The sequence below is a fragment of the Hemibagrus wyckioides genome, linkage group LG13, assembly GCF_019097595.1.
Source record: "Hemibagrus wyckioides isolate EC202008001 linkage group LG13, SWU_Hwy_1.0, whole genome shotgun sequence".
Taxonomy (NCBI): domain Eukaryota; kingdom Metazoa; phylum Chordata; class Actinopteri; order Siluriformes; family Bagridae; genus Hemibagrus; species Hemibagrus wyckioides.
Genome location: NC_080722.1, coordinates 6,754,884 through 6,774,081, shown reverse-complemented (window position 1 = coordinate 6,774,081; position 19,198 = coordinate 6,754,884). Strand labels below are relative to the sequence as shown.

General features: G+C 38.7%; 1 protein-coding gene across 22 annotated transcripts in view; it reads left to right on the top strand.

The window, feature by feature from the left end:
* ryr2a (ryanodine receptor 2a (cardiac)) overlaps positions 1-19,198 on the top strand; it is a 170,352-nt gene that overhangs the window by 138,858 nt on the left and 12,296 nt on the right. For 15 of the 22 annotated variants that reach the window (XM_058406216.1, XM_058406204.1, XM_058406217.1 and 12 more), the window contains 21 exons: positions 520-599; positions 727-803; positions 888-961; positions 2,419-2,436; positions 4,998-5,078; positions 5,959-6,047; positions 6,420-6,548; positions 7,111-7,215; positions 7,347-7,428; positions 7,586-8,388; positions 9,452-9,955; positions 11,750-11,823; positions 11,965-12,112; positions 12,396-12,482; positions 12,856-13,086; positions 13,890-14,020; positions 15,066-15,108; positions 15,278-15,411; positions 16,082-16,142; positions 16,263-16,409; positions 18,154-18,288. In XM_058406216.1, coding sequence (XP_058262199.1) covers positions 520-599; positions 727-803; positions 888-961; positions 2,419-2,436; positions 4,998-5,078; positions 5,959-6,047; positions 6,420-6,548; positions 7,111-7,215; positions 7,347-7,428; positions 7,586-8,388; positions 9,452-9,955; positions 11,750-11,823; positions 11,965-12,112; positions 12,396-12,482; positions 12,856-13,086; positions 13,890-14,020; positions 15,066-15,108; positions 15,278-15,411; positions 16,082-16,142; positions 16,263-16,409; positions 18,154-18,288 — 3,233 coding nt within the window. The remainder of the gene's footprint in view (positions 1-519; positions 600-726; positions 804-887; positions 962-2,418; positions 2,437-4,997; positions 5,079-5,958; positions 6,048-6,419; positions 6,549-7,110; positions 7,216-7,346; positions 7,429-7,585; positions 8,389-9,451; positions 9,956-11,749; positions 11,824-11,964; positions 12,113-12,395; positions 12,483-12,855; positions 13,087-13,889; positions 14,021-15,065; positions 15,109-15,277; positions 15,412-16,081; positions 16,143-16,262; positions 16,410-18,153; positions 18,289-19,198) is intronic. The other 7 variants (XM_058406215.1, XM_058406214.1, XM_058406213.1 and 4 more) reach the window with 1 other exon arrangement.

Genomic DNA, 19,198 nt, shown 5'->3' with positions numbered 1-19,198 from the left:
AACAATCGCTTAATTAATTCAGTTTAATTCTAACTGCCTCAAAATGTAAACACTGCGACTACTCAGTATACTGAAGGATAGAGCATAGACATGCACCAAAATATATTTTTTATATATATAAAATATATAAAATTTTACAAATTTTATAAATTCATACACACTTTATGTATGAAATACAACACATCCACAAATATAAATGCAGCAATTGTTGATATCATCAATATTTTCTTTATAATAAAGGCTAATTTTGCACAATAGTCAGACTCTAGGCGTCTACAATAACAATACTAATACTACTTGAAATGACAAATTCAATGCAAACATGTGTTGTGCAGGCAGTTTTGAAATTATGTGATCATTATCTCTCCAGAAATTATAAACTGTACCTTTAAAGCAGAAAAAACTAAAAACAGCACAGAACACAAACATCTTCATGAATAGAACTGAGATCTTTTGAGCTTCTACATGCCGTGAGTGTTTTTTGCTCTTCAAAGCCAAAGGTTGTGACTGTGTGTGCAGGTGAGATGGGGCCGATGGTGGCATCTACACTAAAGCTGGGCATTGCTATACTGAATGGTGGAAATTCCACAGTACAACAGGTCAGTGCCATGCGAAGCACTTGTAGGTGTTGTGTAAAGAAATGGAGCTGGAGTTTTTTTTTAAAAAAAAAAGCTTGTTTTGGATTTAAGAAAACGCTTTACAGCTTGCATAAATATCCACTTGTAGAAAATGCTGGATTACCTGAAGGATAAAAAGGACGTAGGATTCTTCCAGAGCCTGGCAGGACTTATGCAGTCTTGCAGGTAAACGTATCACATAATACACTTCTGGAGAAACTGTTATCAAGTTAGCACAATAACCATCTGTGTGTTTTGTCTTCATTCCAGCGTTCTAGACCTGAATGCTTTTGAGAGGCAGAATAAAGCTGAGGGTCTGGGCATGGTGACGGAAGAAGGATCAGGTATGTTTAGCAAATAGATATAAAATAACAAGTTTAATATTCTGTTTATCGTAGCGATATTCAAAGAATCTGCTTTATAACTCATTTTTCTACTTTCTAAAATACAGTGTTGTAAATTGGCCGCTACTCCAAGGTTTAGTATTTACACCAAAACATGCCCTATGGTTATTCTCATCTCTTACAGTTGTCTATTTTTCTGTTCTTTTTTAATGTCAGTATCGTTTCATTCTGATTTGATTTTTTTTAGCATTATTCAGCCACAACGTCCACATTCACGGCCATGATTTTGAATGTTTAGAGTCATTGCGTGTTTGTACGACACGCGTTTTTATTTTCGACGGATTTGATTTTTGCGATTTGTGTGTCTGAGTGTCCATAGAGCTGTCTTAGATCCAATGGATGTTTGTTCTGCTCTTTCACAAACTGTGATCATTTACACTTCACAGATCAGATTGACTAATGCTAATCAAGTACTTGTTTGACTCTGAAAAGCTATTCATGAATTCTTGACGATGTTAAAATTGATTTTCTTCAAGGGTACCATGACAAAAAAGTATCTGTCGGACAATAAATGCTAAAAAGTTGGAAGTTGAAGGAAGATATCCAGGAAAGATTCTGCACCGCCTCTTTTTGGCATTTATTGTCTTTCCCAAGACATTTTTTATTGACTTATTTTTAAGCAACATGTCTTTAAGTTTGACAAGATCGCTTTTGTTGCACCGTTGTCTCAAGACTGTGTTCAGGATTTCTTTTCGACTTGAAAACGAAGCTTAATTTTCCCTACTGTTGTAATGTGTTTTGTTTTCCATATCCTTTTTTTGTCATAATACCCTTCTATTAAACCGGAGGCATGTTCTGTCTTTTATTGCTCTAGCAAACAAACCTCTGCACTTTCGATTGGATTCAGTCAGCTACGTTCCTGCTAAATTACAGCGGTGTTCACATAGCGATAAGAAGGAAATTAGGTTTGCCTGCCACATTTTTTTTTTCAATAATTGATTAAATATGCAATTCTCAGATCTAGGTATTTATTACAAGCACATATGAGATACTTTTAAGGTTCTGATACGTCTTGTTTTATCATTTATTTTAGATAGTGTTCGTTTATAAAACTGTGTTTTTCTTATTCAATATATGAGATGTGCATAAAAAATGAATAATACAATAACATGGGTTGTATATTTTGAGTGTTACAGTTACAGATTTCAGACTTTTCTTAAGCAGCAGTTGGCATTTCTTGTGCTTTTCAAACTGGACACCGGTTCTCTAACATCCCTCTATCTATTGTTCCGACATTGATTCATCAACTGGAACGCAGATGATTGAATCCAAGTCCATCTTTTCCCACTCAAAGAAAAAAAAAAAGTTGGACCTTGTAATCTGTTTGACCTCTCACTATTTTCTTTCCTTTTTCTTTTTTCTTCTTTTGGGTTCATGTACTGTCTCCCCCTCCTCAGTCATCACCCATGAGCGTGGTAATTATGCACTTCTGCCATTTTGCTGTGATTTAGCTTTGTGTCCTCTCTGTTCAGGTCCTGAGCCCTCCACGTGTCCCATATGTAATCAGTCCACATCCTCTCTTTCTTGTTCTCCCTCTGATTCGCTCAATCGGCCCCTTTAGCAACCCCTCCCGGTCCTCCCTGAGCTCGATTAGCAGCTGTTTTGTCCACTGTTTCTCTTACAGCACTTTTCCACTCACACAGCGCCAGTGCTGGTGCCGGTGACAAAGTCGACCTGTACACGCATTCGCACTTAAAACAGATCCGGCTCTCAGCAAATCAGAATTTGTTCAGGACCTGACTGACGATTTGAGCTGGGGGCCATTTTGTTCCTATGTCTTTAGTAATGAGTGAACCTTTTGAAGAAATTGAGGATTATTTGCAAAATAAATGTTGTGACTCAATTGTCCAAGAAAAAACGCCAGAATAAATGAATAATAAATTTTGGTGTTGTAATAAACATCGGCTGCAGACATGTTCTCAAAGCCAGAAGGAAAACTTCTAAGGTGAACAAAGGACATGATCTGCAACAGTTGTTCTATTTTTTTTTATTTTTATTTTTTTTGTGTACAGTGCTTTGAGAAAAACAGACACAACTAATTTATTATTTCGCTTTCAAACCGGTGGAAAAGCAATCTGGTCTCTTAAAAAAGGTGACCCGCAGACCAGCAGCGGCTCTGACACCAGCGCCGGCTCCGTGTTGGGGGGGAAAGGTATATTAGCGGACTGCCCTGTAGGCCTGTAGACATTCACACACTTGTTTTTGCCTCCCTCTCAGGATTTGCACAGTTTCTGGCACGCTCGATGTAAGAGCAGTTAGGTGTTTTGTAGTTTCCCCTCCCCACACCTCCTCCGTTATCCCACGTGTTCTGTCCCTGCTCCCTGCCGCATTGGCTGCGTGTGTCAGTGCTGTATTCCTCTCTGTAATCTCTCTCTCCATGTTGCGTCTCTTTGGACTCGTGGCTTCCTGGCTGCGCTGATGTGACAGCTGACTCCGTAGCCCCGCCCCCTCCCAAAACTCTTTCTCTTCTTCTTTCTCCTTCCTCCTCCGTTTCCACCTACTCTCTCTATCTCTCTCTCTCTCTCTCTCTCTGGTTGACGCTCCAGGCTATTCAGTCTGTTTTGTGGCGTACTCATTGTTGTTTTCATTAGTTTATTCACTTCCTTTTTTTTTGTTTTTTTTGTTTTGTTTTTCTGGAGTGACAGTTGTTTGACTAGGTTGGTTCATTTCTTGATTTATGCTATTATCCGATGATCGGTGTTGTGTTTTCACTCGAGATTCTTTTGTGTTCTCCATCCATGTTTCCGTTTAGTGGTTCCATTTTCCAACACACTTCTAAAAGTGCAGTTTTACACTCGGACAGTAACGAGAATGATAGACCAGAGGAAGTCTAACCAAATCAAATGTTTTATCCACAGATCATTTTACCAGGACTATGTGATCTCACTACTGTGTATTAACAGTACATTACTACTGTTGCATAAGTGCATTGTTAGATGATAAGCTGACCGAATTGTTTGACGTAAACAAGTTGTGTTCGAGTTATATGCTTTGTTGTATAGCCGTCATGAGGTAGAGATGCTATGAAATTGCAGCGTGTTTTTGTAAGGCTTCTGTTCTGGTTTATCATCAGATGAAAATAAGCCTGAAAGTGCATCACATTCTGACGTTCTTATAAAAAAAAAATGCTGAATATTTACTAATACATCAGTGCACGTAATATTTTTCACTTTTAATATGGCTTTTTGTTCTGGTCTGAAACAATTTGGCTGCTCATGCAAAGCGAATCTAAGCACTTTCAGGCTTAGCTGAAGTGTAGCTGTTGTGAAATGATCAAGATCTGTGCCCATTGTTGTCAGAGTTCTATTGTTATCAAGGTCATCTCAGAATCACCCTTGGCCGGGGCTCCCACATTCATTAACCATGAGAAGCCTTCCGCATGGTTAACGCAGCATTTTTGCCCAGCACTGTCTCTACAGATGTACACCTTCTATACCAGACTTAACATTTTATCATTTCTCATGGCTATAAAATTCACACACGTGCTGTATCTGTATTAAAATATAACAAAAACTAAAGAAACTCCTTTGACACCAAGCATGCATTGGCTCTTCAACTGTATTTGGGAGGATATTTTTCAATTTGAGTTGCCAAAATAAAGGCAAACACAGACACAGCAATTATTTATATATATATATATATATATATATATATATATATATATATATATATATATATATATATATATATATATATATTTAAATAAAATCCCTGTATAGATGTCATGTTATCTGAACTGTCATTTACTAGTGCTCTGTGAGACACAGGAACAAAATGCTGCTCAACTCCTTCCATTACCTATTTGGTTTTACACTTTCTGATAGCAAGTAGTGTCCCCCATCAGTGTGTGTGTGGTTGTGTGTGAGCGTGTGTGAGGGCTATGCTGGACCCATGTGCCTCTCTCAGACGTTGTAGCTGTGTGGCATTGGTTACCATGCCGACTGTAACACGCATGTGCTCTGGTCCGGCCGTGTAGGCGAAAAGGTGATGCAGGATGACGAGTTCACCTGTGACCTGTTCCGCTTCCTGCAGCTGCTCTGTGAAGGACACAACTCGGGTGAGGAACACTCCACTGGCTCTTTAGCCAAAGTGTTGCATATTTTCGCAATGTTTGGTTCCCTTTACTGAGGTTCTGTTTCATTTTTACAGCAACGTAAATTCTGTTTATATTTATATATAATTATATATATTTATCTATATATTTAATTATATATATTTGTCTCAGCAGTGTAAACAATATTTATGGAAACATGTCTTCACAATTCCTTGCCAGGCTTGGGAGTGCTCATTTTCGGGGTTGGATCATTTGTGTCCATGTTGCTCCCAGAATTCAAGTTACCTTATTATACCTTATCTGTCTGGTATAAATGCATGCTAGTCTGGGAAAATTTGTTAGATGCCGCTGTGGGTTAACCATCGTTATATTTCACAGAATATAACAAAGAATTTAGAAACGTTTTTGTTTACTTTTCTAATCTTGTTGCAAAGATCATGTTAGGTAAGGAGTCGGTCTGCATGAAGATGCCAACTCAGCTTGTAATCAGATAATAGCTGTTAAGACGTCTGTGAGGTTTCTGTGCCACAGTTGGTATGGAAGTGCAATTTCCGTGTGCGTTAAGGATACGGTGTTGAAGAAAGAAAGATTTTTATCGTTGTAAGATTCACACAAAAAGCGTCTCTGTTATTTTTCAAAAGGGAAAACTTTATGAAACTGCAACTTTCTAAGTAAAAATGCTGGCTGAAAACCATCAGTGCTGTCTCTTTTAAACACTTGGTATCCTGGGAAACAGCAATGTTCATATACTGACCTTTTCTCCTCACTCGGAATGAAACATGTACATATTCTTTGCCTTGTGGAACTCCATGGTGCTGTATTGATTGTGATTGTGCTGTGCTTGCCCAGTTATTGTATTCACGAAGTGTGTGCAATGCCGCAGATTTCCAGAACTACCTGAGAACTCAAACAGGAAACAACACGACTGTCAACATCATCATCTCCACTGTGGACTACCTGCTTAGGGTACAGGTGAGACCCTGCAGGTGGAAATGCTATACAATACATACAATGAACATACATTATAGTCACTGTATATAGGTTTGGTAGAGTCTTTACTCCACCAGGAGCGTACTTCAGCCGGCTATTTATTCGTTACAGCTTCTGTTTTTCCGGCTGCTTATTTCTATCTGTAATGGCTGTTTCTTTTTAGACTGACTTTTAATCAAACCTTTTCATTTCAACAGCACTGTATTGGCTGCACGCTTACACTCATTAATTATCAGCCATGTTGGGAAGCTATATGTCATTTGAAGGTCTTCATGAAAATTGCCATGTACTAGAGACCGACATTAACCATGAAATTTTTTTTGTTTTTTTGTTCTTTTGTTTGTTTTTTGCCAGGAGTCCATCAGTGATTTTTACTGGTACTATTCAGGGAAGGATGTGATTGATGAGCAGGGTCAGCGTAATTTCTCCAAAGCTATAAATGTGGCTAAGCAGGTCTTCAATACTCTTACGGAGTATATTCAGGTACTTTATTATTACTTTTCTTGGAATGGTATCACTTTTAGTTCCTGACAGACTTCCTATCGCACTACAGATCTCTGTATTATCTTATGGTACTTGGCTAAATTTGTTTAAAACTTAAACACATTGTATTGTTTGCCAAGCATAAAACTACTGTAAATTAGGTCTTCATGTATATAAAGCAATTAGCATTGTGCTGGGGAAATAAAGTGCATGTTGGCAGAGACCCATTTTATCTTCACAGCCTACCAGGCATTTTGTTGCTAAGCCAATTTAGAGATTCATTAAAGATCTCCTTGAGAACATCTTGCAAAACAATGGCAGTTTTGAACTTCAGGCTACATTACCCAACACCATTTTCTGTTTATAAAATTGAGCTAGCTTGCCAAGGTTTGTGGAATATCTACAGATATATGACTATAAATGAAGTATGAGCAGTGCAGAATATTTGTGGTAGTATGTCAGATCTGTTCCCAGACTAATCTAATCTGTTCCAGGACAAACTCTAAAGCCTCGGAGCAATGATTTAAAAGGCTGTTGCGGTCCTTGTCTTGTGTTGGTACAGGGTCCTTGCACAGGGAACCAGCAGAGTTTGGCGCATAGCCGTCTATGGGATGCAGTGGTTGGGTTCCTCCATGTTTTTGCACACATGCAGATGAAGCTCTCACAGGTAGGCATCTGAAAAATGCAAATTGGCTTGAGCAAAACTATGTTAACATATCATGGTTCAATATGTGTGTAATTACTTGGCTGTTTGTAATGATGCAAACAAGTCATGCTTTATTCCTGTTTTTTTTCCAGGATTCAAGCCAGATTGACCTCCTGAAAGAACTCATGGATCTGCAGAAGGACATGGTGGTAATGCTTCTCTCCATGTTAGAGGGTAATAATCCATGAGCTCTTTCACTCAGTCTTCTCTAGTTACATTATTAAAAAATCTCATTCTTAGGCTGTAAATAAAAAAACAGAAACAAAAAAATAACATCATGATATTGTTACAATATTTAAAAAATAAGGACATGCTCTATCTCTGTACTCAGGGAATGTTGTGAACGGCACTATTGGAAAGCAGATGGTCGACATGTTAGTGGAGTCTTCCAACAACGTTGAGATGATTCTCAAGTTCTTCGACATGTTCCTCAAACTGAAAGATCTGACGTCGTCCGACACTTTCAAAGAGTATGACCCAGACGGGAAGGGGGTCATCTCCAAGAGAGACTTTCACAAAGCCATGGAGAGCCACAAGCACTACACGCAGTCCGAGACAGAGTTCCTGCTGTCGTGTGCTGAAACGGACGAGAACGAGCTGCTCGATTACGAGGAATTTGTAGAGCGCTTTCATGAACCAGCCAAGGATATCGGCTTCAACGTGGCCGTTCTCCTGACTAACCTGTCAGAGCACATGCCTCACGACTCACGCCTGCAGACGTTCTTGGAGCTGGCCGAAAGCGTGCTCAATTACTTCCAGCCTTACCTGGGCCGAATCGAGATCATGGGCAGCGCCAAGCGCATCGAGCGGGTGTACTTTGAGATCAGCGAGTCGAGCCGCACGCAGTGGGAGAAGCCACAGGTGAAAGAGTCCAAGCGACAGTTCATCTTTGATGTCGTCAATGAAGGTGGTGAAAAGGAGAAGATGGAGCTGTTTGTTAATTTCTGTGAAGACACCATATTTGAGATGCAGCTGGCTGCACAGATGTCGGATGCAGGAGAGCGCTCGGCGAGTAAAGAGGAGAACGATCGGGAGAAACCGGAAGAGGAAACCCCTGACATGGGCTTCTTCTCCATCAGCACTGTTTGCTCAGCACTGTTTGCCCTCCGCTACAACGTCATGCTACTCATGAAGGTGCGATTATTGTTGTGGTAAACATGTGATTAGTCTAATGGAGGCTTAAGTTTGTGAACATATAGCCCTTATACAGACTATTATATCATAGGATTATGTTATAGGAACAGATGGAGTAAAATTATTACTATAAAAACAAATCTTGCGTTCACTGTGTTCATGAATCGTGTAATTTTGGGAGTCCCTATAGCCCTTAAAGATTTATAGCACAATTTTCATTTGATTGAAATATTGTCCTGTCACGGTTGCTGGAATCAAACCCAAAGGTCTCGGGGTTTTACCAGTGCACAAAGTCCCAGTCCAAATGCAGGATGAAATTATAAGGGATCTTTATTAGGGAATACAAAAAGGAAAATATTCAAGCAAACAAGTCCAATTTAAAAATGTGGTCAAAAATAGAGAACACAAAAGGCTAAACACAGGGAAAACTTGAAGTGCAAAAAACTCAGAAAAGCACACACAAAATTCGGGCAACAAAGACAGTAAAGACCACCACGAAAAAGGCAGGTATATATAGGTGGGGTAATCGAACATGGGAAAGAGGTGAGAACGAAAAACACAACAATGGCTAGGGTGGGGCAAGCACATGTGGCAAAATATAAACAAAGAGCACATGGCAGAACAAACAAAGGACACTTGACAGTCAGACAGATCGCCCTCTGTTGGTCTGGCAAGGAAATGCCCTAGCTGTCTGAGACAGGTTCAACAGTTAATGGGGAATTTAGGGGATTAAAAACAAATACAAAACTCAACAGATAAATATGTATGACACGTAATTGAGAGCAAGTACTGAAAACAGAAAAAGCAAGTAAAGCACGTATAAGCAAAATCAAAATCACAATGGCATGAAGTGTTATTCAAAATATTATCTAATTATTTCAAGATCTCATGTCACTGAGTAGTTATCTTGTTATTTCATGACATTCTACTGACTTATCCTGATAGTATAGTGAGTTGTTAAAGTTGTAGTTAGAATGAGTTGTAGCATGGTACATCTGATCTATCACTAAAGGATTGTTAAATCCAAAGTGTTATGATGTAATTGAATGCACTGCAATTTAAGGTGCTGTCCATGAAAAGTCTGAAGAAGCAGCTGAAGAAGGCTAAGAAGATGACGGTGAAGGACATGGTGACCACGCTGGCTGCTTTCTGCTGGAGCGTGCTCATGGGACTGCTTCACTTCGCTTTCAGCGTGGCCCGTGGCTTCTTCCGCATCATCTACAGCAGCTTCCTGGGCGGAGGCCTGGTGGAGGGAGCCAAGACCATGAAGGTGTCCGAACTGCTGGCCAACATGCCTGATCCGACGCAGGACGAGGTGAGAGGCGAGAGTGAGGAGGTGGAGAGGAAACATACAGAGAAAACATCACCCGAGGAAGACTTGGCCGACCTTGCGGTGGCTGCGGAAGACACGGACCTGCTGTCTGATATATTTGGACTGGATTTGAGGAGAGAAGGAGGACAATACAAACTCATGCCACATAACCCTAATGCCAGCTTAACAGACCTGCTCAATACACCCATGCCACCGCCCCCTACGCCCTCACCTGAACTCCGCAGAAGACACACGGTAACAAGGACATGCAACACTCAGATTTTTACATACTATACATCACAAATGTCTGCATGTCAGGACTGTGAAATAGCATTGAAAAAGTGACAGTTTTTCTAAATATTGGTTTAGAATTAAGCCTGACAGCTATTCACAGTTTTAAAAACCTCACGCAAAACCTTTTTTCTGCAGTATCGAATAATTTTCTGGGAATTGTGGTTGCATTGTCTCGGATTTGGATATCATTACATGAGTAACTCTGCTTAGTAGCACTGCTTAGCTGTTTCCCAAATGAGTTATTATACACTATGCACTTCTACTACACACTGTGTACCCTGCAGTCTAATGTATGAATTGTAGAAGAGTAGTATTATTACTCACATAGAACACTTACAATTTTTGACTAACTGGAAATACAGTAATACCTCGCAGATTCGCAACGTCACTGATCCGCAAAATTTTCCTTGGAACCTAACTAATTTGCATCTGCGAATTTTTTCGCAGAGCCGCGGAATCCTCGCAAAATGAAATTTATACCTTTTCATGCTTTTCAATGCGAAATAATGAAGAAAAATATAGTTTATTAATTTAGTAATATAAACATAAAAGTAAACTCAATAAAATATCAATATAAATGTTATTTTAATGATGTAGAACGTCGCCAATATCACATACGTACAGTAAAGCCATTATGACATGCTATGGAAGGCTGGAAGGGTTGGAAGTAGCCATTCACAGAGCATTAACAGTTTTACCTAGCTGCTGATTGGCTGGTAGCTACGATGCTTTGTAGGCGTGATGTCGCGGTTCATCTCCCTGCACCTTGTGCTCGGTTCAACACGTGTGTATATTCCGTAAGTGTGAATAAGTGATCTCAGTAATTTTTTTCCTTGGTTTTTATACAGGCGATACTGTCTTCTATTTTTACGTCAAACATTTATTTCTTTTTTAAAGGTAATGTATTAAGCTAACTTTTAAATGAAATTAAAAAAGCCTGATTGAAGTCATATTTAGGGTTTAAACTCTAAAAATAAGCATTTACAGTACAGTATTAGCATTTTTAGTGACTCCAACGCACATCCGCGAAACCTCGTCATTCACTATGGGTCCTGGAACGTAACCTAGCGGATGTGTGAGGTATTACTGTATAAGTCATTTCATTCAATGGCAATTGATGACAAACGCATTTCACGTGGTGGCGCTAACTTTAGCCAAATATGGTGCATTTTTAAAATGTTGAGAAATGAATCATGCAAGGTGGGATATTTAAAAGACTTTTGCAAGATGTTTTGTTCACTGGAGTGTCATCAGCCATTTTGAAAATGTTTTCTCTTGGCTTGGTAGCCCTGCCCCTCTTCTGTTTACGAAAGCTGCGAGCGTTCAGTGCATGAAGTGTTTATTCAGTTGAATAAGGTACTTGAAGTGCACTTCTTCTTGTTGGAATTGTCACACTAATTATACTACAAAATGGTTTGGAATAGTGCACAGATGCGATTTGGGACAGCTCCTTCTGTTTATAAAACCACTGCACTGACAGCATTGATGCGCTGTGATCAATCAATGAAAAAGTTTATGGGGACTTTACTGTGTCCTGCCCTGGTTTGTGTTGTGAAATAAGCACAGCAGTGTAAGGGTGGGTGAAAAGATAAAAACAGATACCAGAACATTTATAATACATGAAGACAACATGCCAGGATGATGTAGTGCTTAAGCTCTGAAAAACTATGAAAGATTGTCAATGTTGTGATTTGCACTTAATTATGTTTGACAATCAATTATTTAACAACTCCATTAACTTTTTTTTTTTGTTAGGTGAAGGGTTCATCTTCATCGACTGATGAGAAAGAAGCTACAGAAGAGACCAAGACAGTATCTGAGAAAGCAGAGTATGATATATATACACATTTCATCCTTTAGCGGCAGAACTAGATTGTACTTTATGTTCAGCATGGTGTTATATACCTCGGAAGCAAGCACCTAACCTTCTGCTACTGATTACCAGCAATGAATTTTTATGTGTGCCACAGGGGAGAGGACGGAGAGAAAAAGGAAAAGAAGAAAGAAGTGCCAAAGAAAAAGAAGACTCAGCTCCACCGCTCCTCCAAATCAGATGAGCCAGATCTACAAGAGTCTGCCTTCTGGAAGAAGATCATCGCCTACCAGCGCAAGCTGCTAGTAAGAGATCCACAACTGAGACAGCTCACAACTGATGTGGGGGTCATTACAGAACCTACAAATTAGATCAGAAGATGTTAAGAGAATATTGTAAACAGGAAGTTTTAAGATGTTGATGAGTTCATAATAATAATAATAATATCCATGCTATTTTCATGACATTCCATTCATGGGAAGGTTCAATCATGGACTTATGGAACATGTCCCACCAAACACTCTGTTATTTCCTTCTCCAGGACTGACAGGCATGATGTATTATGTTTTTCCTTCTGTCCTATTACAGAACTATTTTGCACGGAATTTCTACAACATGAGAATGCTGGCTCTGTTTGTGGCCTTTGCAATCAACTTCATCTTGCTGTTCTACAAGGTAAACCTGTGCTGTGAGAGCCACGATGACCAACAGGACAAATCTCAACTAACAGAGCCGTGATATAAATCTCACCAGATATACAGCATATAAAGCATTATGCAGTGTATATAAGTGTATTACGTACTAGCTCCGCATATCTCTGTCTGAATTTATTTGATTCTGTTTCTCAAAATACAGTATATGAATACAAACCAGTAGTTTACTGTTTAATACTGGTTAATACTGTGACCCTGACCAGGTAGTTACTAAGGATGAATGAATGAATGTCAATGCATTGTGCAATGTCAGATCTTCATGTTAATGAAACTGGTCTTTGTCCTAGTATGTACTTTGGACCTGTTTTGAAATTCTTGTTTTCTGTTGCTTGCAGGTTTCCACTTCCTCTGCAGTAAAAGAGGAGAAGCAGGTAGTGTACAGTGCATCATCACTGGACAGTGGGCTGAGGTGGGACACGCAAGGCGACTCTTCCAGCGATCGGCCCGTTACTGTGCATTTTGTGCTAGAGGAAAGCAGCGGCTACATGGAGCCCACGCTGCGTATCCTCGCCATCCTCCACACCATCATCTCTTTCTTCTGCATCATCGGATATTACTGCCTCAAGGTTGGGCTTCCACGCTCTGAATGTTGTACCACACAAAACCAAAGTTTAGTAACTAGGTTTATAGTCAACCCGAGGTATGACAAAAAAGCACTTTCTTTGTAAAATAATTTTATGAAACCGGATCTGTTTGTGTGTATATACACAGTTTACTGTGCCGAAATTTTCTTTATAGACATTTTTATTCTCAGTATCACTGAACTGTGGGATCAAGATAATGACCTGTAATTTCTAGCAGTGTCTAACATACAACCGTGTCTTTACAGCCAGCTGCTGTACATTAGATTAGATTTGTAGATAAGTAGATTAAGATACCTTAAATGGTAAATAGGATATATGTACAATTATCATGTGTTGCAGTAAGATTTCCTTACATGGAAATGTGCTTATGGTGTCAAGAGCAATGTTTTTGGGCTCGTGGAACATTCAAATTAACCTTGTCTTATTGTTTGCTGTGTTTTATCATACATGTGCCAAAGTCTTGGCTTCTGAATGTGAAATATAACCCATGTCTCTGTTGGGTCTCAAATTGGCTGAAATATGGGGGGAAAAACTAGTGCAATTCAAGATTCAAGCGATTTCATTTATATTCATCTGGGTCTAAGAACCACAGATTCATCCTCTGTTTACCTAAATATGTGATGACTTAATATGATCAGTTTACTGTAATTTGAGTCAGTCGTTCAGTCAGTCAATTTGCCATCAAGAAATTTGAATGGGCTTCAATAGTCTGTATGGATAAATTTCCCAGCTAAACAATTAAACCGCTAAAAGGCACATAAATAGTCTGACTCTGTGTCATCTAGGTTCCCCTGGTGATCTTCAAGAGGGAGAAGGAAGTGGCGAGGAAGCTGGAGTTTGATGGGTTGTATATTACAGAGCAGCCATCAGAGGATGACATTAAAGGCCAGTGGGACAGACTGGTCATCAACACACAGTGAGTTAATGGCAAAAATAATACACACACACACCATCACAGGCTCATGTGGGTCAGTGCAAGACAGCAGCCTGGATCATTAAAGAGCACTGATCATTTATTACAGAATAATAGAATAGTTGCAGCGGGCATCCAGGAAGATAATTACAGTGTAAATGCCAGATGATGTAAATGAGCAGCTATAAGCAGTGGCACTGGATTGGCTGGCTTCTTCTCCAACTCTCTTGTTTTTCTTAGAACAAATAAGTGATGACATTATAGCTCTGATTTCTGTTTAGTTTACACTCTTAACATTTAACCCTTGTGTGCCACTTACTTTTTGCTCACAAATCTGTTTGATATAAGAAAATTAACCTCTAGGTCACTTTTAACAATGAAACTGTCGTTTGCTTTTTGTGTTATATAAGCAGTCAATCAGCATAACCAACATAGCACAAATCATGTATTTCTTATGTAATGTAAGTGATGTAAGGTTTTTGTGACTGTTGATACTATTACTGATAACAAATGGCAGCTATAAAGAACAAATAGAATACACACGATCATATACAAAATCAAATTTGTGTATTTATTTATTTATCTGTCTATCTATCTATCTATCTATCTATCTATCTATCTATCTATCTATCTATCTATCTATCTATCTATCTATCTATTTATTTATTTATTTATGCTTACACAAAAACAAATCTTTACTTCAGAAAAATTTGTTTTTGTGTAAGCATAAATAAATAAACAATAAATATTTCATTAAATAAATAAATAAATTGGAAAATAAATAAATAAATAAATAAATATTTGATTAAACAAAACACTGTGCATGTATTTGTCTGTAAAATGAGCATGTTCATATTTGAAGCCAAAACATAGGTAGTGTAAAATCTAGCTGAGGTTTTTTAAAGTGTTTGATATGTTTACAGACTGCTGGGCCCTTGAGCAAAGGCCTTTAACCCTCAGTTGCTTAGCTGTATTAAATGAGATAAATTGTAAGTTGCTCTGGGTACGGGCAAATGCTGTAAATTTAATGTATGTTTTTGGTTCTCAGGTCCTTTCCAAACAACTACTGGGATAAATTTGTGAAGAGAAAGGTAGGCTGAAAATTTAGTGTCTTCCTCGCATCAAAAGGCTATGTAGTGAAAATGTTTATTCGTGTCTTATTTGTTACTAAACATGCTGAAAGGCAATTTATTGATATTTAGTGCTTATTAGCAGTTATAATTAGTGTGTGTGTGTGTGTGTGTTTGTTTGTGCTCACAGGTGATGGATAAATATGGGGAATTTTATGGTAATGACCGAATCAGTGAGCTGCTGGGGATGGACAAAGCTGCACTGGACTTTAGTGATGCCCATGAAAAGAAAAAGCCCAAGAAAGACAGCTCACTAGCTGCTGTGTGAGTTTAAATATGAATTTTTGTGATGTAACACATGGATGCGCGCACCTACATGTTTTTTAGATTTTAAAGAAAGTCTCCTACTTGTATTTCTGCTTTCAGTTTTGTGTTGGTGAGAGAGAGAGAGAGAGAGAGAGAGAGAGTGTGTGTGTGTCTGTGTGTGTGTGTGAAAGGTTCAGACAGCAGTGCAATATTTCTCTGTGCCAAATCCACAATAAGCTAACCTGATAGATCCTGACATGCTGATGCCTGGGTGCAAAAAAACTCGGGTTGTATTTTTAAACACATCCCTGCAGGGGGCGGTAATAGCTAAAGGTCAGTGTCTACCAGCCAACTTAAGAAGTTAATAAAAAAGTTCCAAAAATTAAAATCCACTTTTAAGACAAATATATTTTAAGGTTTGTACCTTTGTAGGCCATGTTAATACATTACTCTATTATTTTTCTTTCAGGGAACATTATTATTATTTATAGTAGTATTAGTATTAGTATTTGTTGTACACTATTACCTTTTAATTAATAACCTTTTTTTTAAGATTATAAAATCGTATAAATCTGATGCTGACAGTGATGAGTGGGTTTTATTTTCTTTTTTTTTATAAAACCATTATGAGATGGTTTTATACATCTCTCTCTCTCTCTCTCTCTCTCTCTCTCTCTCTCTGTCTCAGACTGAACTCTGTTGATGTTAAATACCAGATCTGGAAGTTGGGAGTCGTCTTCACAGATAATGTAAACACCTCCCTTTAAAACAATTGTTCTCCTATATCCACAGCATGTTAGCATGATCACGCTAGCATCATGTTAATCAGTTTCTATGATCACTGTTAATTGATCTGTGTGTACTTGCAGTCTTTCCTGTACCTAGCCTGGTACATGACTATGTCCATACTGGGCCACTACAATAACTTCTTCTTCGCTGCTCATCTGCTGGACATAGCCATGGGCTTTAAGACACTGAGGACGATCCTGTCTTCTGTTACTCACAATGGCAAACAGGTACAGCTGCCCTCCTCAATACTGCTTGAGTATGCACATCGTAAAACCAGTATTATCTCTATCCATTTATTGTAAATAGAGTTTAACACTGTTTAGCACAGTCTCTATAGTTTTATCAGTTCTATCCAGTGTCATAATACGAAGGCTGATGAACAGTGAGACATCAAGAAGATTTAACATGGATCATTTGAGGAGCCAGAATTCCATGCTGTTTTAATAATATCTTCCATTTCCCAAGACATTTCGATATTGGATACTGTACATTAGCGCACTGTCATGTTCACGGAATCATTCTGATATGACGTGCTTTAATTTGACTTAAAGAAAAGACAAGACAAGAAAAGTTTTTATAGCAAACAACAATCCTCTAGCATTCCCACGATCCTCAGCTGTTAGTACTGGCAGCCTGGAACAGTTTCAGCCTACTAGATTTAAAAGTATAATTAAGTCAAGATTCATAGTCGAATGTTGACAGATGTTTGCTAAACCTAGCGTGCTTATGGGGTTCAGAAGTCTGACACTGCATCGCAAATCAGGGATTTTTTTTATAAGTCCCTGAAAATTGCAAATAACAGTTTCAAAAATTCTAAAACAAAAAAAGGTTCAGTATCTTGACTATTCATTATTCATCAACACTGGCAGTGCATTCTAACACCACATTCTAAGAAATCCTGAAGTTCATGTAGATATTTTTAAGATTCTACTCCTCACTTAGGTTACTGCTGGTAATATAATTTGTAATGAAAGAAAGTTTTGCAAAAAGACCATCGCAATAACCTTTTCACTAGTGCCCGCAGACTTTTGGACCCCACTGTTTACTAGACTACAGCACGTGAAGAATGTTTTTCCCCTTATTTCTCATAAATGGTTGGGTCTTGATGGTCCATATCATTTTTTTTACCTGCACATTCAGAGCCTGGGGCAGCCACAGAGTATGTGTTCTGACCCAACCTTTAATATTGTCAATAACAATTTTAGTTCATTCCCGTGGTTTGTTGTGAAAGCAAATGATTCACACAGTTGAAATGTCAGTTAATATCTTTTAACCAGATATAACTTTCACATTTACAGCCCTTGGCAGGGGCATTATCAAAGATTATATTAGAAACATCCTCATGCAAGTGCAAGCTGGCCAAGTTCTACACATCTCACCCTGTTAGAAGGGAGTTCATGTAGGTGCAGAGAACAGGTGACATTTTTATTTCTGTGTAAGTGTAGACTAGACCAGAACATTAGAACGAGACTTTTTGGCTTTGTATGCAAATAGCAGAGTTTTATGTATAATAAAAAAAAAATCATAGAGCAATGCAGGAGAGCTTGGGAAGTGTGTGTATTCTGTAGGGGTTTGATGATTCTGTGCTGGAGTTTATGAACACCGTTCTGACCACAGTTGGTGTCACTATAAAATCTCACATACGCAGTTAGGCTGTGAAGTTGTTCCAAGTAGACCCAAACCATATTTGCAAAATACCCCTAAGGCATCTGTCCATCATCTGTGTCTGGTAAAATGCTGAGTGTGTATGCTGTAGAATGGGATTTTTTAACAGAATGACCTAACAATTTCTTTATTATGATTATGGTTTAGGCAATTACAAAGAGTCCAAAGAGTTTGTATATAGACAGAGAAACAGACAGAAACTTTGTTTGAGTCCTTCTGTATTTGTTTGAGTCCTTCTAGAGCCAATGCTCTAGTGTATAACACATTTGTGTATCTGTGTCTGTTTGTCTATGCATGTGTGCACAGCTTGTGTTAACAGTGGGCTTGCTGGCAGTGGTAGTCTACCTTTACACTGTGGTGGCCTTCAACTTCTTCCGCAAGTTCTACAACAAGAGCGAGGACGGAGAATCTCCAGACATGAAGTGTGATGACATGCTAACGGTAAGCTGAGATACACCATGCTAACAAAAAAATAACACCCTGTCTGTAGACTAGCATGTTAACCAATCAAACACATCACCAACTAAAGTTGCTATAAAGACACCTTCTAGTCATAAGCAGGCCAGTGGCCCATGTCTGATTGACTGCTTTTGAGGAGCGTGCATGTTTTTTTCCCCCTTTAATTGTCATGGTGCTGCTCAGTGATAGTTTGGGCGTTAATTGCCACGGATGGCCTGCCACTGCTCAGAGTGCTAATTAAGGCTGTGAATAGTACGACCCGGCCCAAAACTCTCTGTGCGTAATTAAGGAAACGTCCTGAGCAGCGAACCTGAACAACAGCTTAATTACACTCACATTGTTACGTACTGACTGAACCGGAGCGATGGAGCGAGAGCTGAACATAATTAAAATAGGAGGAGTAGAGGTGGGGTTCAAGCCCAGTGCCGCCTATCCAACATTCACCATCAAACACCTTGTTAGCCTAAAAAGAACAAATACAGGTGGGATTGAAAGTCTTCTAGTAATTATACTAGATACAAATTCACACACACACACACACCTGGTCCAAAAAGAACATGTGGTTCTCAGTCTTTGTTGACAGCAATTATGATAATAATTGTCAAAAAAAGTTATTTTATTGTCAACATTGTGTTCTTTAGTGGTTACCAGTCAACAGTTATATTTACGCTTTACACTGGGCTTTAGCAATCTTTTAGAAAATGTGCATGCAAATATTGGTGCAGGTCAAACCAAACAGATTTTTATACATTTTCTTAGTACATGTGCATGTTGATCACCTGTAGAGTGCAGAGCAGGTTAGAGCTGTACCCATGCCACTACACTCTCTAATTCATTTCTTAGTACACATTTTCTATAGATATATGGTATATGTACATTTGCAGTTACAGCG